The 26,693-nt window shown below is 43.9% G+C and overlaps 1 protein-coding gene across 1 annotated transcript; it reads right to left on the bottom strand.

Annotated features, from left to right (window-relative positions):
• Positions 1–5,337: 5,337 nt before the first annotated feature.
• Positions 5,338–26,434, bottom strand: LOC129697876 (mitochondrial uncoupling protein 2-like). Its single transcript, XM_055636575.1, has 8 exons — positions 26,281–26,434; positions 25,714–25,872; positions 15,076–15,301; positions 11,524–11,731; positions 9,693–9,890; positions 8,528–8,629; positions 7,090–7,270; positions 5,338–5,876 (listed from the first exon to the last, which is right to left on the bottom strand). The coding sequence occupies exons 3-8, from the start codon at positions 15,199–15,201 to the stop codon at positions 5,762–5,764; spliced, it is 930 nt and encodes a 309-aa protein (XP_055492550.1). The 5' UTR covers positions 15,202–15,301; positions 25,714–25,872; positions 26,281–26,434; the 3' UTR covers positions 5,338–5,761.
• Between the last annotated feature and the right edge of the window lie 259 nt (positions 26,435–26,693).

Below are 26,693 nucleotides of genomic sequence, written 5' to 3'. Positions count from 1 at the left end.
CATCTTGTTTGTTTGTGAGTCTGTTTGTGTGTAATTCATGCCCTGAATTACGTCAAAACGGCACACGATAACGCTAAAACTTTTGGACCACCTTACTTACTTGTGGTTTGTTTTTTATCAAGTTTTGCTCCGATTGATGTTATATTTTCAAAGTTATTCACATTTTCACTTTACAAACTCCAGTTTGAACATTGCAATGGCATTTACAGCTATGACATCACAAAGGCATCTCATTTACATTTTAAAAAACTCGCTGTCCCCGATAAAAGCACGCTGGGCACAGACACGGATTGGGCCCGGCTCCTCCTTCCCTCTCCTCAAGACTTTCAATTATTTTTAAATGCCGTGTGTGCGATGCCGCGGGAGGGGGAGGGAGAGGCCTCCCCGCGGGCCCGGAGCAGCAGCCCCCAGACCCAGCTCAGCCTTGAACTACAGCCCAGGCTGGACAAAGACACAGACACGGACTGGACCCGGAGCCGCGCTCCTCCCTCCCCCTCCAACGGCTCCAGACCGGAATATTACATTGGAGGAACAAGGCACAATGGGTCCCACTTGGGGTAGGGAGGGGAGAGGGGTTATGGACAATGTTAACAAAGACAGGACTCCCAGTCCAATGAGATTTTTGTAACATTGTTGTAAAGAGAGGGGAAGGGGACGAGGAGAGGATTGTTGTTTAATGTTATTTAAACAGATAGAGGGAGAGGAGGGTTGTAAGGAGGGGAGAGGGGTTATGAAGGGAGGGAGTGATTGAAGGTAGGGGGAAGGAGAGGTGAGAGAGTGGGAGAGGGGAAAGATGAGGGAGGGTGAAGAGACGAAGAGTGCTGGGGGATGAGGGGAAATGAGCCGCACCTGCGCAGTTGGCGGCTATTGGTGAGTGGTGCAATATTGCGTTGGGGGAACGGGTTGTGTTGGGGTAATGGGTTGTTTTGGGGGAACGGGTGAGTGGTGCAATTTTGCGTTGGGGGAACGGGTTGTGTTGGGGGAACAGGTGAGTGGTGGAATATTGCTTTGGGGGAATGGGGCCCAACGGGTCCCACTTGGTCTAGTGTGTTTATAAATTTTAATTAAATTTGTTATCAAAGTTTCCTATCTGTTTATAATCTGAAACATTTCCTCCAAGTAATGGGTGTCATTGTTATTTCATCAGATCCTAGTCCTACACTGTTGGGAAAAGTAGTCATCCTTCTGATAAAAGATTGAAGATGATGCTATGCTCATACCTACTATTCCTTCTCAAGTCCCACTTTCACCATTTCTTTTGATTTGCAAGGTACACATTATGCAATTCTTGTTTGCAACCCCCTTCCCACAAAACTAGCCACCATCACCATGCCTGATTTTCTTTTTTTCTGCCCTTCTACTGAAGAGAGTTGAAGAGACATTTATTATCACATGCACCCATTGGTACAGTGTGATTTGAATTACCATGCAGCCATACGAATAAATAGAACACAATACATGATAGAATTTGACATGAACATTTCCACACAGCAGAGTCAAAGTTTCCCCACCGTGAGGGAAGGCAATGCAGTTCGGTCATCTTCCCCTTTGTTCATTCGTTGTCGGGACCCTCTCGCCGGGATGATTGGAGCTCTGGTGTCCGAACAGAGAACACTCTCAGCGGCTTGAAGTTTCCGAATCAGCCACTTCCTACCGGAGACCACGGCTCCCGCAGTCCACAGGCCGAGCTGGGCGGAGATTCAATGCTGGTGACCCCTGACATGAGATCCCAGGATTACGCTTTGTTAAAGTCAGCACCCCCCGCGGCTGGAAGCTCCGCAAACCACAGCTCCACGGTGTTAAACGGCCCAACACTCCGGAGCTCCACACGGCGATCCTCGGTAAGGCATTGACTGCTCCGCGTTGTCAGTAGGGACGTCGTCGAGTATAGCTGCCCTGCCTGCAACTGTTCGTCCTTTCACCCTTTTATTTTAGTGTCAAAACATTTTGTCCTGGAGGTCTTCTAGTTTTTCTATGTGGGGGGTGGGGAGCGGAAGGGGGAAACTGTTTTTCTCAGTCCCTATCTGCTCGGAGATGCGTCTTTCCTCCGAGCCGCATCTTCGCTGCCTACCAACTGGACTGGAGCGGCGTTTCCTGCCGGGACCAGCCAGAACTTCAGCTTTGGCGGCGGTGCAGTGCTGAAGCACCATCGCAGAGCGGGCGATGCCTTACCGAGAGTCACCGTGTGGTAAGCTCCAGCGTGCTGGGACTCCAACATCGCGGAGCTATGGGCGCGGAGCATCCAGCTGCGGGAGGCGCTGACTTTGAACACCGCGGAGCCCGAGATCTTTCGCCGAGATCTCTAGTGTTGGAGCTTCGACCAGCACGGCCTGTGGACTTTGGAAGCCACGGTCTCCGGTAGGAAGCGGCCGTTTCAGAATTTCAAGCCGCTGAGAGCGTTCTTCTGACGCCGGAGTTCCATCATCCCGGTGAGAGGGCCTGAAACATCGGGCCGCCGTTGCAGCGAATGCGTCATGGAGGAAGTTGACTGAACTTTGCTACCTTCCCTCGCAGTCGGAAACGTTGTGGGAGGATGTTTTTATGTTTAATGCTTAATTCTAAAATGTTGTGATTTTATTGGTGTGCTGCAATGGCAACTCAAATTTCACGACACCAATTGGTGTATGTGACAAAAATGTCCTTTGTTGTTGTCCTTTGAATCCAATGCTGCACCGCTGCTGAAGCTCTGGCTGGTCTCCGGCAGGAAAGGCCGCGCCAATCCAGGTGGTAGGCTGCGAGGGGGGGGGTGTGAAGATGCGGCTCGGAGAAAAGACGCAGCCTCGACCCGGTAGTGACTGAGAAAAAAGTTTCCCCTTCCCACCCTTCATGAAATATACCATGACCAAGGTTTAGTGACTAAGAAAAATAACAAGGATCCTGAATCTGACCTGACAGATGCATTTGGTCAGGAACTGATACTTTTGTGGTTAGTTAGAAGCAGGATGTAGTGAGTCACCAGTCACAAGTGGCCCAAGTGTCAATTCCCTAGGAGAATTTCAAATTCTGGTGCAGAAGATTCAGAGGAAGTCTTTTTTTTGGAACTGCAGGGTAAGACAGATAGGTATGTACACAGAAATGCAGGCATGAGCAGGGCAGCTGCAAAGCATGTGCGGTAAAGCATTGAAATGCTAAGGGCAGAAAAGGCTCAACTTTGTGCCAATGCTGATAGACAGGAGTCAATGGAAGTGCTGACCACCAACCGCAGCCTTCATGAAGGCTACATGTGCAAATGTTGAATGGTTTTTGTTCAGCATTTCTATTGACTCCTGTCACAAAAGCGGTGACATAGAATCAGGAGATATAGAGTCAGTATGGATAGAACTAAGGAATTGTAAGGGTAAAAAGACCCTAATCGGAATTACAGTATCTACAGGCCCCCAAATAGTAGCCAGGATTTAGGGTGCAAGTTGAATCAAGATTTAAAATTGGCATGTAGCTAAAGTAATGCTACAGTTGTTATGGGAGATTTCAACATGCAGGTAGACTGGGAAAATCAGGTTAGTACTGGACCCCAAGAAAGGGAGTTTGTGGAATGCCTCCGAGATAGATTCTTAGAGCAGCTTGTACTGAAGCCTACCAGGGAGAAGGCAATTCTGCGCGGCAGAAACAAGGGATGACGCAGGGCAGATGGCACTGCAAGTGGCCGGGGAGGTGGTGTAGCCAGGAGCAGTGCAGGACAGCTGGCACAACAAGCGGTAGGGAAGGCGACATGGTGGCAACCAGCACTGCAAGTTGCTGGGGGGGGGAGCAGTGCAAGCTGTAGTAAAAGGGCTGGGTGACTGCTATAACCAAAATCTGTTATAAAGGGGTCTGTTAAAGTAAGGATTTACAGTACAGCCCTAATTTCTTAATTTCTGTTGCCTCAAGCAGAAGCCATCCAACAGTCAAACAACTCCTTGAGAGATTGTCCTACTAGGGTTTAGTTCAGCGATACAGCACAAAAACAGGCCCTTTGGCCCACTGAGTCCGCACCAACCAGCGATCCTCGCACATTAACATTACCCTACACATATTAGGGACAATTTTACATTTACACCAAGCCAATTAACCAACAAACCTGTACGTCTTTGGAGTGTGGGAAGAAACAAAAGATCTCCGAGCATACCCATGCATGTCACGGGGAGAACGTACAAACTTCAGGGTTTGGTGGGCAAGAGAGAAAATAAGACCATAACTAAGAGTGGAAGGAACCTGCTGTCTACTCCAAGGATGTTTTTAAGCTTCCACCTGTACAACTCCACCTCTTCCGTTGTCTGTTAGCCAGCCAATTCACTGCTGGCTTGAGAGTGTTGCCCAGGACTGAAGTTTCTAATTCAAGGCATCATACAAGTTCATTTCTTTCACCACATAACAGCAGTTTTCCAATAGGCATGTTGCACTCCAGTACATAGGAGCTTTAGAAAAGCAGATAAGTTACGTGAACCTTAAGCAGCAATGAAATATGTTATTCATGTAGGTTATATCATATTTGATGTATAAAATATGGTTGATTTGTGGTCCTTAATCCTACAATTGTAATCAAACTCACTGTGTAATGGTTTGGTGTGACTGCAGTCGGTCCGTTTTTTTTATTTTTGTCCCGTTAGATGTTTTTGGTTTTATTTTTTAGATGTGTATATGTGGAGGGTTGGGTGGGGGAAACTTTTTAATCTCTTCCCTGTACGAGGTCTCCGTTGTCGTTGGGCCTAACATCGTGGAGCCGGCGGCCTCCAACCAGAAACAACCGGTGGACGGTAACATCGGGAGCTCGCAGGTCCCTGATGGGAGACTGCTTTTCGGAGCTCCAGCAACGGCAACTTCTCACGCCCGAATCGTGGGGTGAAAACGACCCGGAGCTGGGCCTTACTTCGCCCAACGCGGCCTGGGGACTTACCATCGCCCATCGGGGGCTTTAACATTGGGAGCCCCAGTCTCCTCGACGTATCAGTTGGACTGTTTGACCGTGGGTAAAGAAGATCAGGGAAGAGACAAGACTTTTGCCTTCAATCACAGTGAGGAGGTGTTTGGAGATTCACTGTGATGGATGTTTATGTAAATTGTGTGTCTTGGGTTTTTTTGACGTTAAGACTGCAGGAACAAAATTTTGTTCAAACCATGTCTGTTTGAATGACAATAAATGGCATTCTATTCTACATTGGAAAGTAGATACAATGCAAATTGTCGTACAAATTTGGAGTTAGGATTACGTTTATTGAAACCAAAACCTGTTCAGCAAGAAAAAGGGCTCCTGTGTTTTATTCTTCTCTCCTAGAAATAAGTTAATTTAAGATTCTTGGAAAACAAAGATCTTGAATCATTCTGAAATGTGTGCCTTGTGGTGGAAAAAACACTTTGCACTTTAACAGGAGAATCAGTTTTATTGATTTGAAGTAAACTCAGACATTTTCAAAAAGAACAGCATTGTTGTAATGTAATCCCAGACTACCGCTCCAGACCGGAATCCAAACCTTGTGTTTGGTACTTTTCAAAGTCTTCCATATTGCTACTAGATTTTTAACTAGCTTACTAATATAAATGGATCCTTTCATCTGGTCTATTCAGGTTATGCAATAAGTTTCTAATCTTCTGCAGTGGGAGAGAAAATGGTTGAGACAGTTCCATAGTGTCTGCAAGGTCCCCAGTAAAACAATCTTTAGTCGCTGCTCAAGGCCATGATAGATTGTGCCCAAAGATAAGGAAATCAAGGAGAAATAAATATCATTCAATAATAGAACATTAGTTTTGAAACTATTTCAAGCAAAAAACAGTGCATCACATTTGTTTACAGAGAAGATTCTCGGGAGAGTTTAACAACCATCAAAGCTCGTTTCAGCTGTTCATAGGTAATGAACATCACGATGTTCCATGATCCCAAGCGTAGAAATGATGGCATAAACCTGGAATTAAATAAATGCACAAGATTATCAGGGTGTATGTACAAAGCGCTTGCACTTTGTGCAATATCATATAACAATTACAGCACGGAAACAGGCCATCTCGGCCCTACAAGTCCGTGCCGAACAACTTTTTTTCCCTTAGTCCCACCTGCCTGCACTCGTACCATAACCCTCCATTCTCTTCTCATCCATATGCCTATCCAATTTATTTTTAAATGATACCAACAAACATGCCGCCACCACTTCCACTGGAAGCTCATTCCACACCGCTACCACTCTCTGAGTAAAGAAGTTCCCCCTCATGTTACCCTTAAACTTCTGTCCCTTAATTCTGAAGTCATGTCCTCTTGTTTGAATCTTCCCTATTCTCAAAGGGAAAAGCTTGTCCACATCAACTCTGTCTATCCCTCTCATCATTTCAAAGACCTCTATCAGGTCCCCCCTTAACCTTCTGCACTCCAGAGAATAAAGACCTAACTTATTCAACCCATCTCTGTAACTTAGTTGTTGAAACCCATGCAACATTCTAGTAAATCTCCTCTGTTAGATAGAGGCCTTATCACTAAACAAAACTGTTTTGTTTAGAGATACAGCATGGAAATAGGCCCTTCGGCCCACCAATATATCATCATATTAAATACTGTGAATTAAAATGTTTCAAAATGACGCATGATTTTTGGAACGTTTAGTTACCACCATCAGGAATTAATTTTAAACCAAGATGAAGTCATGCAATGTTCTAGCCTTAAAATGGGAAGTAGCTGAAGAACAAACCAAGTTTCATTGTGGAATTAATGTTTGGTTGACAAAATGTTCTGCTTTTCAAAAACATTCACTGGCTCAGTGATTATTGGTGTGCTATCAGCTGCCTTCCATGTCTTTATACTCTCCCAGTGTCTACAACTGTTCATCTCAATAACATGCACCTCCCCGAACACAGCAATACTGAGCCACCATTTTATGACCAACGCAAATAATGCAGATGAAATAAGTTCATAAGATATAGGAGCAGAAGGAGGCCATTCAACCCATCGAGTCTGCTCCACTATTCACTCGTGGCTGATCTACCTTTCCCTCTCAACCCCATTCTCCCCGTAACCTCTGACACCCTGGTATCTATTCAGTGCTCTATGACAGCCTCTCTGCAGAGCAGCTGCATTAGATATTTGAAAGATTTTCTGCTGCGTTAGGAATGCCAAAGACAAGGACTCACCCTTTGTAGAAAGCTGTACCTCCTTCTTTTGTAAACATGGTGACTGCACAGTTTAAGGCACTGTTGTATCGGCCAGGGGCAGAGTTCATGTATCTTGTCTTCACTACATCAACAGGCGAAGCTATAACAGTTGTGCAGAATCCAGCACCAATAGCAGAAGAGAAATGACATGGAAGGTTATCTGCAAGGAAAACAATAAGACATCGGTTTCTGCATTCATTTGAGCAACCTGGGTTGTTAGAACTCAAGACTTGTGTCAACACACTTCCAAAATTTGTTGTAGAACCTACTAAAAACAAACACTAATATTTGTTCCAGGTAGCTGTCATTTTACAGGAGTTTATTGTTATGCCGGAAATTAATCACCAGCAATTTTTCACTTGGAGGTTAGTTAAAAAAAAGATATGCACATAATAATATAATAATAATAATCTTATTTATATAGCACATTTTTAGTCAACTTGCATTGACCCCAAAGTGTTTCACATAATTACATTACATTTACACACAGGCAAAGGTGGGTGAAGTGTCTTGCCCCAAGGACACAACGACAGTATGCACTCCAAGCGGGATTCGAACCGGCTACCTTCCGGTCGCCAGCCGAACACTTAGCCCATTGCGCCATCTGTTGAGAAGGATGTGATGAGAGAGGTTTTCATGAGTAGGGTGTGAAGTGGCATAGTGAAGACACATATAGAGTAGTAGTACAAGTCTCCTTGGAGTAGAATACAGAATCACGCTGCTGTCAAAAAAGGACCACAGTATCAATAGGACATGCCCAGGATATACCAGCCAAGGCCACATACTTGTCTTTTTAGGGAGACTATCATGCAGCTGGCTGAGCTGCTGCCTCACAGCACCAGATACCTAGGTTCGATCCTGACCTTGGGTCTGTGTGGTCTACACATTCTCTCATGGGTTTCACCCAGGTGCTCTGGTTTCCTGCCCAGCTCTCAAAGAAGCACAGTTTTGTAGCTTAATTGCACCTAATATGTAGGGAGTGGATGAGAAAGGATTACTGAACTAATGAACAGGTGATCGATGGTGGGCCAAACAGCCTGTTTCCATACTGTATCTCTAAACTAATCAAATCAATACGGACCTTTTCTCTCTCCGCCCCCATATTCATTCCTCAGGCTATACTATTGACACCTCTTTCATCCTCATCTCACACATGGTCTCTTCATCCCTGGCCTTTGTCCAACTCTCTACCTCTCAAAAAACCACCCTCACCCATATCCACCAATACCTCCCATATAGGGGAACCATTCAAGCATTCATACTGTACACATTTCCTCAACTGGAGCAACTTGAGAATGCTTTCATTCCCAACTAATTCCAACATTAGAAATAACTTTTAACAATACTGGGTCCATTAAATATGTAATCACGATTTAACTTTTCAATCATTCAAGATGATCGATCGTTCAACACTTACCAGTCAAGAGACCATTCTTGAGCAACAGATCTTTGATCAGATCGTAAGTCACAAGCTCTGTGCAGTTCACGATGGCATTACGAGCAATATTTGGTAGAGTGCCTACAAGTTAAACATACAAGATGTAAGAATGCTAATTCATAACGATATCTATGAGAGAGATTACTAATCAATACTTGAATTTGAACCACCAACTGGCTGACAAAGCTTAAATGGAGGTATGCGGTGTAATGATACAGAATAAGACATTATTACTGATGGGCATTGTTCTTTGAAGAATACAAACTTTTAATGTGAGCCCTGAAGTTATCCTGAGAATTGTGAAGTGACAGGTTACAAACTACTGGGAACTGTGGTCCAATGCAAGAGCTGGAGTTTGTCCCAATTTTGATTCCGACTGGGAGTTAGAGGTTTACAATTAAACGCAAATAAAATAATTTTGGAATCTTCATCTCAACTACTAGATGTGCAGGTTGTTCCATATTTGGACAAATTCTGCCAGTTATTAAAAGCAGGAGGTCCGTGAATGTCTAGCTGAACGAGTTTCAGTAATTAGAATCCAATTGCTCATCCAATTACAAATCCAATCCAATCACAGCTTAAGGATAAGGGGGAAATCCTTTAAAACCGAGATGAGAAGAACTTTTTTCACACAGAGAGTGGTGAGTCTCTGGAACTCCTCTGCCGCAGAGGGTAGTCGAGGCCAGTTCATTGGCTATATTTAAGAGGGAGTTAGATGTGGCCCTTGTGGCTAAGGGGATCAGGGGGTATGGAGAGAAGGCAGGTACGGGATACTGAGTTGGATGATCAGCCATGATCATATTGAATGGCGGTGCAGGCTCGAAGGGCCGAATAGCCTACTCCTGCAACTAATTTCTATGTTTCTAATTGCTACAAAGAACTTCAAAAAGATTCAAGACCATTAATAATGTTGTCTAATGAAAAGAATGGACAACCAGTTGAATTTATTGTTGCCAAGGGTCTCTACTGCCAACACCATTCCTGTCAATTAAGCAAAGCACTTTATCACATAACATGTCACCCACGGTCTACTCTCGCAAAATATTTCCATTTTCCCCCTCATCAACTGTTGCAAGCAACCGACCAATTTATGCAAAGACATGAGCAGACCCCAATTAAATGAAATCCCAAGTAAAAATCCCACCTTTCCATAGGCCCCGTAAACCTTCCTCCTTGGCGATGGTTTTGTAGGCTTCAATTGTGCCATTGTATCTTCTGTTTGGACCGGATAGATTTGCTTGTGCCTGAAACCTTACTTTCACCACATCGGTTGGTTGGGCAAACGCCACAGCCATGGCTCCTGTGGTGGAGCCAGCAAGTAGTCGGCTGCCAATGCTAACATCTGAAGAAATGAACCACTTATTAAACACTTGATATCAGAGGAGCAAGACGAATCTGCACTGAGTTTGTAAATCAATTTTTCACATTTTCAAATCTAAATTAAAAAACACAAGGAACAAGTTATTTGACCAGTGTTGCTCATTACTGGCAAAACCAGTCACGGGCAATGCCATTGTGTAGGAAGGAAGGAACTGCAGACGCTGGATTACCCAGAAGATAGACACAAAAATGCTGGAGTAACTCAGCGGGTCAGGCAGCATATCTGGATAAAGGGAAAATGTGACGTTGCTGGCCTTCAAACAGTCGGGGAGAGGGGAAACTAGAGATATGAAGAGGTACAAAGAACAAATGAATGAAGGGAATGCAAAAGGGCAAATTAAAGATGACAAATGAAAAGTATAGAGTCCCACAAGTCAAGTCAAGTTTATTAGTCACATACACATACGAGATGTGCAGTGAAATGAAAAGTGGCAATGCTCGCGGACTTTGTGCAAAAAGACAACCAAACAAACTACCAACAGAATCACACATTCTTTTACATATTAAATATTGTGGGCGGAAGGAAAAAGGGAGAAAGAAAACAGCAATTAAAAAAAAAAATTAAAAATTGTGCTGCGAAGGTGATAATGTAGTGAAACTAAAGCAGGACAACAATGAAATGAGTACGTTGACTAGGGTGGGGGAGGGATGGAGAGAGAAGGAATGTATGGGTTAGAGAAATCAAATTCATTCTGCTGGGTTAATACGAGGTGCTGTTCCTCCGCTCTGCCTTTGGCCCGACTCGGACTGTGGAGGGGGCCCAGAACAAGGTCAGAATGGGAAGGGGAGTTGTATGGGAAGTGTTTGGCAACCGGGAGATCACGTAGGCAATGTGGATTGAGCAATAACAAGTGTTTGTCCATTGTCCTAGGTACTATGCCACTGACACTATTGGCCACCGCTGAATAATTTGTAACCCTGTTGCAAGAAGCAGCCAGAAACACTGCCCAAGCTCTCATTTCGAGAATTTTCTTTGGGGTTGTCTTGGTGATCAGATAAAGAAATTCAGGTCAGGTTTCCACTGGGCGTTGCCAGGCAGACACTACCTTGGGGAAAAAAATCATAACACGAGTACCTGATGTCAATACAAAGCAGGAATAAAAGCAAGTCACCTTCTACAATCTGACACTAGCAAGCAGAGAGAAAATTATTCGGATTACTGAGCAGTCTACAAGTCTTCCAGTTCAGTGGAACCTTGTTTAAAAACATTTAAACGCATTCATTTGGTTTACCCGTCACCAAATTATTAAAGGTCCCTCCTACAATGGCTGCTGTATGAAATTATATTCAAGATGGATTAAAAACCCCCCCGCAAGATTCTCATTTGTAGTTGTGCATTCTTCTACAATGCCCCTGTCCCACTTAGGAAACCTGAACGGAAACCTCTGGATACTTTGCACCCCACCCAAGGTTTCCGTGTGGTTCCCGGAGGTTGCAGGTAGTGGAAGCAGGTAGTGGAAGCAGGTAGGGAGACTGACAAAAACCCCTGGGAACCTCACAGAAACCTTGGGCGGGGGGCAAAGTCTCCAGAGGTTTCCTAAGTGGGACAGGGGCATAAGATGTCACTAAGATATGTAGTTATATGTTACACTTACGTTCAGATCCTTTGGTGTAGAATTGTTTCACAGAATCGTAGAGTCCAATGCGTACGGAAGCAAAGCTCATCTGACGTTGGAGACCAGCCACCAGACCACTATAGAGGCTTCTTGGTCCCTCGTTCTTAACCATTGTGGCCATGGTGCCAAAGACACCTCTATACTTTAAGTTAGTCATCTCTGCAGCAGACTTCGATTCCCCTTGAATCTGTGCAGGACAAAAATTGGATGAACATCCGCATTGTGATTTGGGCTCAGCCACACTAGTCACACGTAGACTAGTCTAATACTTAGTCATCCCAGATTCGGCACTTGGTCATCACAGCGCAATTCCAGCTTGTAAACTGTCATTCGTAGGGGAAAAAATTGCATATATAGAAATGTAGTAAGTAGAGGTTTGATGAGAAGCACGTTTCATCATTTGTTATTACTTATTGTTCATAGAAGCTAAAGTGGGCAATGGAGCACAAGAACTAAACACCAAATCAGAAAAAGGTAAAAATGATAAGTTTAAGCTATTAGTTGTAACATAGATGCACAGATACAAGAGCTCAGCATGCATTTGAGCAATACTCCATGCAGTGGAAATGTGTTTTGTGAGATTATGTAAAGAAAGCATGTTGAACTCCGTGCCTGTTCTGTTGACATCAACCAAGAATCAGACATAAAATCATGTATTGTCTTTCCGCTGACTCGTTAGCATGCGACAAAGGTTTTTCACTGTACCTCGGTACACGTGACAATAAAGTAAACTAAACTAAAGGAAACTACGCCTCATTGAAACACCACCAAACTGAGTTCCTTCATGCTGGTGGTATGGGCTCGTCTCCTTGTGGGCTTATGCAATCCCCCAGGATGGAGGAGACTTACCCCTACTACAGTTCTTCAAGACGTTGCCACAGGTGTGACCTTTGGATAGTTTGGGAGGATTATTATCCTCCTGGCATTGACATAGAAAAATAGGCGCAGGTGGCCATTCGAGCCATTCAATGTGATCAGGGTTGATCATCCAAAATCAGTACCCTGTTCCTGCTTTCTCCCCATATACCTTGATTCCGTTAGCCCTACATCTAACTACATCTAGGGCTAGAGCTACATCTAACTCTCGACCCTTCTGTTGCAGAGAATTCCAGAGTCACAACTCTCTGGCTGAAAAAGTTTCTCCTCATCCCAGTCCTAAATTACCCCTTATTCTTAAACTGTGACCCCCTGGTTCTGGACTCCCTCAATTTACACTGAGCTTCTGTGCTCCATCCAGATGACGGATAACATCAATAACCGACTCGGAAACATCCCAAATGTTCCTCTTTTTCTCTCATTCAACTGATCAAATCTATGGCAGCTCAGCATAGTCATCAGCCTGATCCTCCCTCTTATTTCACTGTAACCTATTGGTCACACACAGACCCTATGAGTAACTTACAGTAGCCAAGCTACCAACCAGCAAATCTTTCATGCGCTTGGAATCCAGAGCCCCTGGGGAAACATAGCCCCCTGGAGAATCTGCAAGACAACACTAGAGGTGGCAGGGATGAAACCCAGGCTGATAGAACCCTGTGGCTGCAGCATTACCCAAACTATTCTACTGTTTTGTACCAGGAGTTCTCAAGAGTTCAAAGGTCTTTAATTGTCACGTGTACCAGTTAAGGTGCAGTGATAATCAAATTAGAATGGATGTGACAATTTTTCCAACAACCTTGAATCTTTTATTCCTTCCCCCAGTCCACCTGGTAATCTTGTGATGGAGCTCAACTTGTCAGCTCAGTGTGGTCTACCCATCAGAGCCCACTCAGTGTAATTCGAGCACCAGATCGGAGTTGGTTAGTGAAACCAGCTAATTGATCAAGGATTATTTTTTACTATCTGAATGGTGGCCGATTAGGAAAAGGGGAGATGCAACGAGACCTGGGTGTCATGGTACACCAGTCATTGAAAGTAGGCATGCAGGTGTTAGCATTCATAGCAAAAGGATTTGAGTATAGGAGCAGGGAGGTTCTACTGCAGTTGTACAGGGTCTTGGTGAGACCATACCTGGAGTATTGCGTACAGTTTTGGTCTCCAAATCTGAGGAAGGACATTATTGCCATAGAGGGAGTGCAGAAAAGGTTCATCAGACGGATTCCTGGGTTGTCAGGACTTTCATATGAAGAAAGACTGGATAGACTCGGCTTGTACTCGCTAGAATTTAGAAGATTGAGGGGGGATCTTATAGAAACTTGCAAAATTCTTAGTGGGTTGGACAGGCTAGATGCAGGAAGATTGTTCCCGATGTTGGGGAAGTCCAGAACAAGGGGTCACAGTTTAAGGATGAAGGGGAAATCTTTTAGGACCAAGATGAGAAAATGAAAATTCACACAGAGTGGTGAATCTCTGCCACAGAAAGTAGTTGAGGCCAGTTCATTGGCTATATTTAGGAGGGAGTTAGATGTGGCCCTTGTGGCTAAAGGGATCAGGGGGTATGGAGGGAAGGCAGGTACAGGATACTGAGTTGGATGATCAGCCATGATCATATTGAATGGCGGTGCAGGCTGGAAGGGCCGAATGGCCTACTCCTGCACCTATTTTCTATGTTTCTAAAACAGACTGGATTGGTTGCATCTTTCCAGTGAATAATAGTTACTGTTATAACAAGTGTACATCTCCGAAGCCCACAGGAGGGCAGGAGCCACGTTTGCCCTGGAAGACCATGAACTCTCTTCTGGGGTCGAGGTCTTTTTCTTCAAATATTCCATTCACCCCAGACAGCAAAAGACTGATGTGCACTGAAAACGACGAATTCTAACACCATTGTCCATCTTCAATGAGAAATGGGTCCCAAGACATGAAAGCGATCCACTTTTTCAAGGGTCTCAAAGTGGGGACCTTAATTGCCCAAAGGAAATGTTGTTCTCCACCAATATGTTCCTGCTGCAGCTTTGCTCAGCCAGGCCCATTCTCCAGGTATGCGTCTGTAAGCAAATTCTTGATGACTTGGAGCTCAGTCTCCAAATGTGTGCACACTCAAGCACAGTCTACACCTCAATGGCTTAAATTGGAGTGACCGTGGGTCCAAGGAACAGTTTCGTATTGGTCCTGCAGACTGACTTCACTCCAACAGGCATCTTACAAGCAGGGTATGGCATTAGTGTGTATAGGTAGTTTTGATGCTGCTTTGGCATTGGGCTTGTTTTTCTTAGTTGAGCCCTTATCCTAGTGTTATAGCACAAGTACTTTGTGTTTTAATAGTACTTAGTGAGGAAAATGGAGAAATGTGTTAAATGCAAAGACCAGATGACTGCTGTCCCTTAATCTGAGCTAAATCACAATAATGCTGAATAACAACTGAGATAAAACAAATGTTATGAAATGTGTTTTTGCCATATTTCAAAAATAGTTAATAAATTAACTGTTGGTTAAAATCAGGGGGGGGGGGGGGGGGGGGGGGGGGGGGGGGGGGGGGGGGGGGGGGGGGGGGGGGGGGGGGGGGGGAACATCAGGCCAAGTCAGATGGTATGCCAATGGGTTTTCTGCTCCAAAGCCATGTACTTACATCAGACTAGTACCAAGATTTACCTGTAATCTGACTTTAGCAGTGTCCAAAGGGAAGGTGAACAGGTCAGCTATGCAGGCAGCTGTTCCAGCACCGATGAATTTCACCGTGGCGGTGGGAGGAACGTCTGTGGGCTTGAATCCAACCATTTTCAGCAAAGTTATAATCAGCAACAAGGTGATAAAATCCTGCTGTGTCTTGCAGGAGTGGCAAAGAGTGACGGACAAGACAAATGGACTCTGCCCGAGCCTGTAAAACAGAGAGCAAATGGTTATAACCATATAACCATATAACAATTACAGCAACAGGCCATCTCAGCCCTACAAGTCCGTGCCAAACAACTTTTTTTCCCTTCGTCCCACCTGCCTGCACTCATACCATAACCCTCCATTCTCTTCTCATCCATATGCCTATCCAATTTATTTTTAAATGATACCAACGAACCTGCCGCCACCACTTCCACTGGAAGCTCATTCCACACCGCTACCACTCTCTGAGTAAAGAAGTTCCCCCTCATATTACCCCTAAACTTCTGTCCCTTAATTCTGAAGTCATGTCCTCTTGTTTGAATCTTCCCTATTCTCAAAGGGAAAAGCTTGTCCACATCAACTGTCTATCCCTCTCATCATTTTAAAATCCTCTATCAAGTCCCTCCTTAACCTTCTGTGCCCCAGAGAATAAAGACCTAACTTATTCAACCTATCTCTGTAACCTAGTTGTTGAAACCCAGGCAACATTTAAACAATGGTATCATCATGTATTCAACATCCTCACTGCAGTTTCTGGGATGCTGCATACGGTAAGGAACAGTCCCAGCATGTACAGCTTCTGCTTGGAATTCAGATGACGACAGCTGGGGGATAATAATGGTACATTATGTACAATTTGTTTATGGGGCTAGACTCGTGTAGGATTTAGTTTTGGTTAAAGAATCTTTGACCTGAAACATTTCCAGCATCTCTGCATTTTAAATATTCATCTAGTGCAACATCCCTTTCAAATTTAAAATAAAATCAATTGCCACTTCATTTTGATTATTTCACTGGAAAAGGACATTTAGGAATACACATCATTTTTTAAATTTAAAAGAGACTGTCATATTGAAATTTTTGGAGTAGGCAGGAACTGCAGTTGCTGGTTAACACCACAAGTAGACAAAATGCTGGATGGTTAGGGATCTCAGTAAAGCAGCATCTCTGGAGAGAAGGAATGACGACATTTCAGGTCGAGACCTTTATTCAGATTGAGTCAGTGGAGAGGGAAACGAGAGATATAGGCAGCTATATAGAGAGATATGGAACAAAGAAATGAAAGATGCAAAATAGTTACAATGATCAAGGTCCATTGTTAGCTGTGACGATCTCCAAGCCACATTTCTCACTCAAGGAGGGAGTGCCCTGCTGGGACCGAGGTTTTGGTAGCAGGTGCAATGGAGATCTGGTTTAAACAAACCTTAAATCCAGCAGCTTTGTCATTTGCACTGCTCGCCAGCTGTGGAAGGCTGGAATGAGTACACCTTATTAATTCAAGTTTCCCTTTCTCACGGGATTTGTTAATTTGTATTTTGCACAGTGTTTCCCCTAGAGCATGCGTTTTGCATGGGACATGTGTACAGGAATATCTTGCACAGAAATATCAGCAGGTCCTTGTGAAATATCAAAGCCGGCCCGTAAAAACTAGCTGTCTATTCTGCAGTCGACACAAAAGTCAGATAATTGGTCGTCACTTTGCTGTCTGTGCAGAATTGGCATGTACAAATTAGATGGCGTATCCTTCAAGTGCCTGCATTTTCTTTTTAGGGGCAAGGACCAACTTAAAAATTCTAAATCAAGCAAGGAAACTGCTCATTAGAAGTTGCTGCACCAGCACCAGTTTCTGTCTTTGATCAAGATCAAAGTAACATAGCACAAAAGAGCACATTTGACCCTCCAAATCCACATTAAGGGAAGGAGCTTTTCATGTTCTTTACAATCTTTAGATGATTGAGGGGGGGATCTTATAGAAACTTACAAAATTCTTAAGGGGTTGGACAGGCTAGATGCAGGAAGATTGTTCCCGATGTTGGGGAAGTCCAGAACAAGGGGTCACAGTTTAAGGATAAAGGGGAAATCTTTTAGGGCCGAGATGAGAAAAACATTTTCCACACAGAGAGTGGTGAATCTGTGGAATTCTCTGCCACAGAACGTAATTGAGGTCAGTTCATTGGCTATATTTAAGAGGGAGTTAGATGTGGCCCTTGTGGCTAAAGGGATCAGGGGGTATGGAGAGAAGGCAGGTACAGGACACTGAGTTGGATGATCAGCCATGATCATATTGAATGGCGGTGCAGGCTCAAAGGGCTGAATGGCCTACTCCTGCACCTATTTTCTATGTTTCTATGCTCCCCCCTTTTACAAACAAAATCTCAGGTCCAAGTACTGCAGAAGTAGCCACTGAGATGTAGCTAGTACAGGAGAATGTTAGTTTTGAAGTACATTCTTTCCATAACTCTGGGGGTGGAGATTAATTTAATGGAAATTATGACATGGTAAACAAAGTGACACATTTTCCGTTGCAAAAACAGCCGGGGAGCCTGGAACTCGTTGCGCAAGAGGGAACACTGTCCTTGCCCGGATTAAAAGTGACACCTGGATAACCAGTTCTACAAACTGCAAGGCTATGGAATTTTTCCTGATTTTGGTCCATTTTTGGCCAACACGGGCAAAAGGCAAAAGGCTTCCCGTGTCACAAGTGTACACGTTACACATAAAACACAAAGGACGTATGTATAAACCCATTTACAAATACATGCTTTGTTTGTGTGGGTACCTATTCTAGCCACTTCAGTTCTGAGCAAGGTTTAAACTGAGACTTCAGCTGTTTGTCAGTCTCCACCAAACAGCGATTGGCCTGCAACAATTTCCCTAGTGTCCGAGTTTCACATTGTTGTTTGTAGCTTTAGGCAATCGCTACTGTTCAAAGCCGATAAAATGAAAAGGAGGAAATGAAACAGGAGATAACTTGGCACCACCCTATGATTCTGCGTGCTTTTAAACATTTATATATATATATATAATCAGCCTGTTGTTGAGGTAGGAAACAGCAGCTACGTAATGAAAGGGCTGGAACACAATTGGTCAACTCTGTTGCTAGCTTAGACTGAAACTCAAGGAACATCTGCTCTGCCCAATGAAACCGATGCAACAAGACAAACAACTGCCTCCACTTTTGTCAAGGAACATTTAAAGCCGGAGGGGAAAAAATGAAAAACAACTCTATGCAAAAGATTAAAATCTTCTTTTAAAAACAAAAGGACACTCAATATGCAATAAATTACCCAGACAGGAACAAAACAACTGTAGATGATGGTTCAAGGCAAATTCTGAACTCTGCTTTCAATCATGCATGCCCAGGGGTGCTTATGCAATGATATTATGAAAATCGCACTGCTATTATTTATTATTCTCTCAGCATACAAGGTGCCTAAAAGCCCAAGTGGCTGTTTTTCACCCTCTGATGCAGTGATACAGATACTAATTTGCTCCGCTGACTGGAACAAAAAAAACACCAGCTCTGCAGGAGAAACAGCTCGCCGATGTAAACAGCGCAAGAATGTCTTCAAAATCCCACTGCAGCCAACCACCAAAACCACTCTTGCAGCATCATCAAAAATGCCTTTTCCATCCTTTATAAAAACGCTTGTGACAAAAAAGTAACAAAGTAACAATGACAGCAAATGAGAAAATGTTAAAAAAAAAAATTGTAATAAAGCCGAGAACCAATTAGTGTTGTTTATCAATCATGTACAAAGCATCGGCTGTTTTTTTGAGGAAGTCCTTATTGTGGGTTTGGGTTGTTCTTTTTACAGTCACGCAGGACATAAACAGGTCTCGTGCATGCATGCATGCCCAGCCTGAAATGCTGACTCATACTGTTTTCCTCCACAGATGCTGCCTGGCCTCCCAAGTTTTTCCTAGTTATAGAGTCTAGAATATGCAACATCTTTTGTTTTATTCTCCACAGAAATGAACCCTTTCACACACAATGTTCACACTGACGTTATTTTTCCCTACTACAATGGCCCCATTAATCCATACAAGGACCATACCCTTCTACATTTTATAGACTGCCTAAAACTCTTAAATACAATTTAGTAGGCCCCCTTCGGTCATGACTGACCATGGGTGATGCATCCAAGTGTGTAGGTGATGCGTGGTCGGATGCAAGCCTGGGCGATGTCATATGGAGGACAGGCTGTGGCCCATGCAGCACGTCCCCTCTCCACATCACTGATCGATGCAAAGGAACAGCAGGGCCGTTACAGTTTGGCACCAGCACCATCGCAAGAGCTGCCAGAGCGAGGTTGTAGACAACGACAAACTGCCTTAGGGGCTCCGACTACGGATTTTGAGGTTTACTCCAGGAGCCTTTTCGATGACTGGATATGGCCACAAGACAGTGGAGGTTTTAAATCAAGAGTTTTCCCTCTGATTTGGACTGGATGTACTGCCTTCCCGGTCCGACGAGCCCCATCTGCCCGAGACTCATGGGGGCGGGAGCGTTTACCTTCCCGTGCAAGTCTATAGCACCTGCCCACTGCCCACGCTCGGAGGTTGTGTAACTATTTAGTTACAGGACCCCCGTAAATACAATAACTGTATCCAATTCAACTCCACTCTGGCAGTGAGTTCCTCATACTACTTAAAATCTTACTCCTAATAACCTCTAAAACTCCCTACTCTTGTCTTAAATTATATCCCTACCACAGGGGGGGGGGGGGCAAAATAATTCTGACCATCTACTCTCTCTGTGCCTCTCATGGACTTTAACCAGCTCCTTAGCACCAGGAAAAACAAGCATGACCCACTTAATTTCGCCATACAATTAACAACTTTCAATCGAGGCATCATCCTGGTGAACTTAAATTGCACTCTCTAACACAATCACATCCTTCCCATAGTGTAATGACCAGAACAACACACGAATAAGTGCAACCCAACAAGTGTTTTGCAAAGTTACAACACAAAGTCCCAACTTTTAGATTTGGCAATGAATGCCCCAACCTTGGTAGCATGCAGACCATATGCCTCCTTTGCCACTATCGACCCATGTTACCTCTTGCACAAACCTACCGACTCATCTCTAGCAGTTAATATTCTTTGATGAAAGCGGAGGCAGTTATTTGTCTTGCTGTGTTGGTGTCATTGGGCAAGACAGATGTCACCCGGTAACAAGACTGGTGCAAAATTCATAACTGTAGTTTTAACTGAGTATCATTACTGTGCCGTCATTTTTATACAAAAGTGGCGCAGCAGTAAACTTGGCAGCATCTATGGAGCGAAGGAAATAGGCCATGTTTCGGGTCGAAACCCTACATAGAAACATAGAAACATAGAAATTAGGTGCAGGAGTAGGCCATTCAGCCCTTCGAGCCTGCACCGCCATTCAATATGATCATGGCTGATCATCCAACTCAGTATCCCGTACCTGCCTTCTCTCCATACCCCCTGATTCCCTTAGCCACAAGGGACACATCTAACTCCCTCTTAAATATAGCCAATGAACTGGCCTCAACTACCCTCTGTAGCAGAGAGTTCCAGAGATTCACCACTCTCTGTGTGAAAGACCCTTCTTCATCATTGTAGCCCCAGGCACCCCGGTTTAATCCTGATTATGGGTGCTTGTCTGCACGGAGTTTGTACATTCTCCCTGTGACCACGTGGGTTTTCTCCAGGTGCTCCGGTTTTCTCCCACATTCCCAAAACCTGCAGGTTTGTAGATTAATTGGCCTCGGTAAATGGACTCTAGTCTGCAGGATGGAACTAGAGTTCAGGGATCCACACGGACTCATTGGGCCAAAGAGTCTGGGAATCCAAATACACCCGTGCACCTTTATTTACCCTATTTGTTATATTCTCAAAGGAACCTTGACAAAGTTGCTAAATATTATTCAATTTTCCTAAAACTGCATTGACTCTTTTCTTGCCTTGATAATGCTGTCATGATGCCCATCTCCAGTCTAAACTTTCATAATGCTGCCCAGGCCTCCAGTTTAACAAGGTGACAAAAATAAATTCCCAGATGTAATTCAGTTCCCGAGTGTGGACAAAATGGAAGCTAGGAAGATTGAACTGCACATCATAAACAACAACCTAGAATAGTAAACACCAAAATATTTATTCTTGCATAATGGAGAGTAAACAGACTTGTTGCTTTTTACTGATTATGCCACTGAAGAGTTGACTTTTAAGGGTTGACGGCACAATTATTAAAGGGTCAACTGCAGACCAAAGGGCACCAGATCCTTTTCCACTGCCCTGTGCCAAGTGCATGAAGCAGATCTCAACCAAGGTAAATGCCACTGTGGTTATAGGACATTTCAATACACGGGTAGACTGGAAAAACCAGGTTGGTTCAGGACCCCAAGAAAGGGAGTTTGTAGAGTGCCTCCGAGATGGATTCTTAGAGCAGCTTGTACTGGAGCCTACCAGAGAAAAGGCAATTCTGGATTTAGTGTTGTCTAATGAACCAGATTTAATAAGGGAACTCAAGCTAAAGGAACCTCTAGGAGTTAGTGACCATAATATGATATAGTTTTAATCTGCAATTTGAGAGGGAGAAGGTTAAATCAGAAGTGTCAGTGTTGCAGTTGAACAAAGGGGGCTATGAAGGCATGAGAGAGAAGCTGGCCAAGGTCGACTGGAAAAGGATCCTAGCAGGAATGACAGTGGAACAGCAATGGCAGGAATTTCTGGGCAAAAAAACCCCAAAGATGCAGGATCATTTCATTCCAAAGAGGAATAAATATTCTAAGGGGAGTAAGAGGCAATCGTGGCTGACAAGTGAAGTTAGGAATGGGATAAAACTAAAAGAAAAGGTGTATAACATAGGAAAGAGTAGCAGGAAGCCAGAGGATTGGGAAACTTTCAAATGACAACAGAAGGTAGCAAAAAGGGCAATATGGGGTGAAAAGATGAAGTATGACGGGAAGCTGGCCAAGAATATAAAGAAGGATAGTAAAAACTTCTTTAGGTATGTTAAGAGAAAAAGATTAGTAAAGACAAAATGTGGGTCCCTTGGAAGGCAGAAACTGGTGAAATTATTATGGGGAACAAGGAAATGGCAGAAGAGTTGAACAGGTATTTTGTTTGTGTCTTCCTTAGTGAATGGGCAATATGATCAGCCATGATCATATTGAATGGCGGTGCAGGCTCGAAGGGCCGAATGGCCTGCTCCTGCACCTATTTTCTATGTTTCTATGAAGACAGGACCAATCTCCCGGATGTACTGGAGGACAGAGGATCTAGGGCGACAGGAACTGAAAGAAATTAGTATTAGGCGAGAAATAGTATTTGGTAGACTGATGGGAATGAAGGCTGATAAATCCACAGGGCCTGATGATCTGCATCCCTGGGTCCGCAAGGTGGCTCTAGAAATCGTGGACACATTAGTGATAATTTTCCAATGTTCTATAGATTCAGGATCAGTTCCTGTGGATTGGAGGGTAGCTAATGTTATCCCACTTTAAGAAAGGAGCGAGAGGGAAAACAGGGAATTATAGACCAGTTGGCCTGACATTGGTGGTGAGGAAGATGCTGGAGTCAATTATTAAAGAAGTGATAATGGTGCATTTGGATTTGACAAGTACAATGGATGAAAGAGAGCCAGTGGATGCAGTGTATCTGGACTGAAAGCCTTTGATAAGGTCCAGCACAGGAGATTTGTGGGGAAAATTAGAGCACATGGTATTGGGGGTAGACTATTGACATGGATAGTGAATTGGTTGGCAGACAGGAAACAGATTAGGAATAAACGGGTCCGTCAGAATGGCAGGCAGTGGCGAGTGGAGTGCTGCAAGGCTCGGTGCTGGGGCCGCAACTATTTACAATATATATCAACGATTTAGATGAAAGGATTAAAAATAACACTAGCAAATTTGCAGGCGACACAAAGCTGGGTGGCAGCGTGAACTGCGAAGAGGATGCCAGGTTGCAGGGTGGCATGGACAAGTTGAGTGAGTGGGCAGATGCAGCATAATGTAGATAAATGTGAGGTTATCACTTTGGCTGCAAGAACAAGGAGGCAGATTATTATCTCAATGGTGTCAGATTAGGAAAAAAGGAAGTGCAACAAGACCTTATACACCAGTCACTGAAAGTAAACATGCAGGTACAGCAGGCAGTGACAAAAGCTAATGGCATGTTGGCCTTCATAACAAGAGGATTTGAGTATAAGAGTAAAGGGGTCCTTCTGCAGTTGTACAGGGTCCTGGAGAGATCACATCTGGAGTATTATGTGCAGTTTTCGTCTCCTAATTTAAGGAAGGACATCCTTGCTATTGAGGCAGTGCAGCGTAGGTTCACAAAGTCAATCCCCAGGATGGTGGGACTGTCATACGAGGAAAGATTGGAAAGACTGGGCTTGTATTCACTGAAATTTAGAAGGATGAGAGGATTTCTTATAGAAACGTTTAAAATTATAAAAGGACTGGACAAGCTAGATGCAGGAAAAATGTTCCCATATTGGGGGAATCCAGAACCAGGGGCCACATAAATGGGAGGCCATTTAAAATTGAGACGAGAAAAAAAACTTTTCACCCAGAGAGTTGTGGATTTGTGGAATTCTCTGCCACTGGATTAATTGAAAAGAGTTAGATGGAGCTCTAGGGGCTAGCAGAAGCAAGGTGTATAGGGAGAAGGCAGGCACGGGTTATTGATTGTGGATGATCAGCCATGATCACAATGAAAGGTGGTGCTGGCTCAAAGGGGCCAAATGGCGTCCTCCTGCACATATTTTTAATGTTTCTATCTCCCATCTGCATTTTTTAAATTAATTGATGCCTTTTGACTTGCACCAATCATCCCGCTGGTCATTTAATTTTCAGTATCCATCATCTTTCATCTCTTGTTCCTGCCCCCTCTGTGTCCATGAGTGCCAAACTCCCATCACCAACCTTTCAGTTCCACCATTTAAAAAAAAAAAGCTACTAGTCTAAAATATCAGTTGTTTCTCCTAATACAAGCACTTACTACCTTGCTACAAGTAACATCATTCCTTTTATGAGACTTATTGAATTACTTGTTAAATTTTAATGACGGGCATGTCACAAGAACTCCATTATTCACCTCATGATTAATCCGGGGCAATTTTCAAGCTAAGCAACTGCCAACAAATGGGGAATACAAAGACCCAATGTGAACATTTCTCAAGACCAATACCAGAATGCAAAGTGCTGGAGCAACTCAGTAGGTCAGGCAGCATCTGGAGAAAAAGAATAGGTGACGTTTCATGTCAGAACTCTTCTTCAGACTAAACGTAGAGTGGGGTGGGGTAGGGTGGTGGAGAACTGGGTACAGAAAAAGGCCACAACAAATCAGGGTCACCAACAGATGAACAAATCACTTGTATAAACCAGCGTCTGCAGTTCCTTCCCGCACAGAGATGCTGTCGGTCCCGCAGAGTTACTCCAGCTTTTTACATCCATCTTCAAGAGGTGCTGTCTGACCCACTGAATCATTCCAGCACTTTGTGTGTTATTACATCAGCAAGTCTTTGTTTCCACTGAATTAGGTCGTATGATACTACTATAGGACACTAGAGAAATATATTTATCCCAGGATTGAAATTGATCTGCCAAGTCATAAAAACACAGAACACATTAAACATGTACAATTTTGGTCGCTAAATTATAGGAACGATGTAAACAAAATAGAGAGTACAGAGGAGATTTACTGGAATGTTGCCTGGGTTTCAGCAACTAAGTTACAGAGAAAAGTTAAACAAGTTAGGTCTTTATTCTTTGGAGCGCAGAAGGTTCAGGGGAGACTTAATAGAGTTCTTTAAAATTATGAGAGGGATAGACAGAGTTGACGTGGATAAGCTTTTTCCATTGAGAGAGGGGAAAATTCAAACAAGAGGACATGATTTGAGAATTAAGGGACAGAGGGGTTTAGGAGTAACATGAGGGGGAACTTCTTTACTCAGAGACTGGTAGCTGTGTGGAATGAGATTCCAGTGGAAGTGGTGGAGGCAGGTTCGATTTTATCATTTAAAAATGAATTGGATAGTTATATGGACGGGAAAGGAATGGAGGGTTATGGTCTGAGTGCAGGTAGATGGGACTAGGAGAGAATAAGTGTTCGGCAGTGACTAGAAGGGCTGAGATGGCCTGTTTCTGTGCTGGAATTGTCATATGGTTATATGGAAAGTAAAGGGACGAGTGGAAAGGCTTGGGGGATGTGCAAAGATTGAGGGGTGGGGGTTGGGGAGTCGGCAGAAGGGGAGGAGTTGCGATAGCCACAGGGAAGGACCTCCTGTGGCGTTCAGTCCTGCATCTTGGTGGAACCAGTCTGTTGCTGAACGCACATAAATCGTGGCCCGAGTGCTAGAACCACTGCATTTGATCCAATTCAGTGAGAGGGGGAACACACATTGACTAACCCTCTCTACTCTGTCAATTCCAAGGGAATACTAAGAAAGTCTTTAATCAGACTCAATGATTACTTTTGCTCATCACCACCACCACAGGAAATACCCACGTCCCTATACAGTAATACCAACATGATGCATCGGGGAGGGAGTAGGCAGGAGTGAGTCAGACCAGAGGCCATGGAGGAAACTGTAAAAAAAAAGTATCGTACAATAAAGCTCTCTGTGGGAGACAGTGAAGGATTTGAAGCTACCTTTTGTCATATGCAGCGAGCCAGCGCAGTTACAGACGAGCCGGACTGGATTCTCTAAAAGTATCCCTCTCGTTGTAGCCCCTATTAACTACGGTTTGGCTCTGCCGTTGTTCCATAGAAAGTTCAGAAATGAAACGCCAAATGATCATAATACAGGTTCTGAAACGAGAAAGACCATCACAAACCAGTTAGTTCAACACCGTTACCCGATACAACCCGTTGTATCATTTAATGTTGCAATTCATGTCCCCGGGCACAGTCAATGCACGGGGGGGGAAAACAGCAATCGTTCAGTTGTTTTAAAATTAATTATACTACTTCTACGTAAAACCGGAAAAGTAACATAATCTGGTTATTTGAAATATATATTTTTAAGTTTCAAGCAAACCTGAAAAAGTCATGAAATTTTCCCCATATGTCGCTTTAGATTAGAATTTAACACAAACAATAAAAAACCCCACTCGCTCTAAACACACATGGCAATAAATATTCTTGCAAACTTCACAAACGGTCTTTAAAAAGTGAACCATTTTCCGCACCGGATTGAATTTATTTATTTTTTCTAACCTGTTATTGAAGTCAGTCCCTTTTCTTCCAGGCGATGGATGGATGGACGGATGGTGTGTGTCTGTGTGTATGCGCTGCCGCTGTGGCGCTCAGGGCGGGCGGGCGGGCCGGGTTGTAACCTGGACTCGATCTGTACACGGGACGGCCGGCAGCAGCGAGCGATTCTGCAGCTCCTTAAATACACTGCAACCTCCCCTTCCCTTCCCTTCCCTTCCCCCGGCCGGCGTCAGCACAACCTCACCGCCCCCTCAACAATGGGGGTGGGACTTTCTCTCTCTCTGTGTCTGCATCGTTATATCCACAAGGCTGACTGTGGCCAAGGGTTGCGTGCTAGGCACCAACTAAAAAAAAAAAAAATCCCCTGTTATCTCTGTTTTTTTTTTTTTAATTGAACATTTTATTTATTTGCTTGT

The sequence above is a fragment of the Leucoraja erinacea genome, chromosome 6, assembly GCF_028641065.1.
Source record: "Leucoraja erinacea ecotype New England chromosome 6, Leri_hhj_1, whole genome shotgun sequence".
NCBI lineage: Eukaryota > Metazoa > Chordata > Chondrichthyes > Rajiformes > Rajidae > Leucoraja > Leucoraja erinaceus.
Note: the sequence above shows the minus strand (reverse complement) of the source record. Positions and strands in the feature narration are given on the sequence as shown.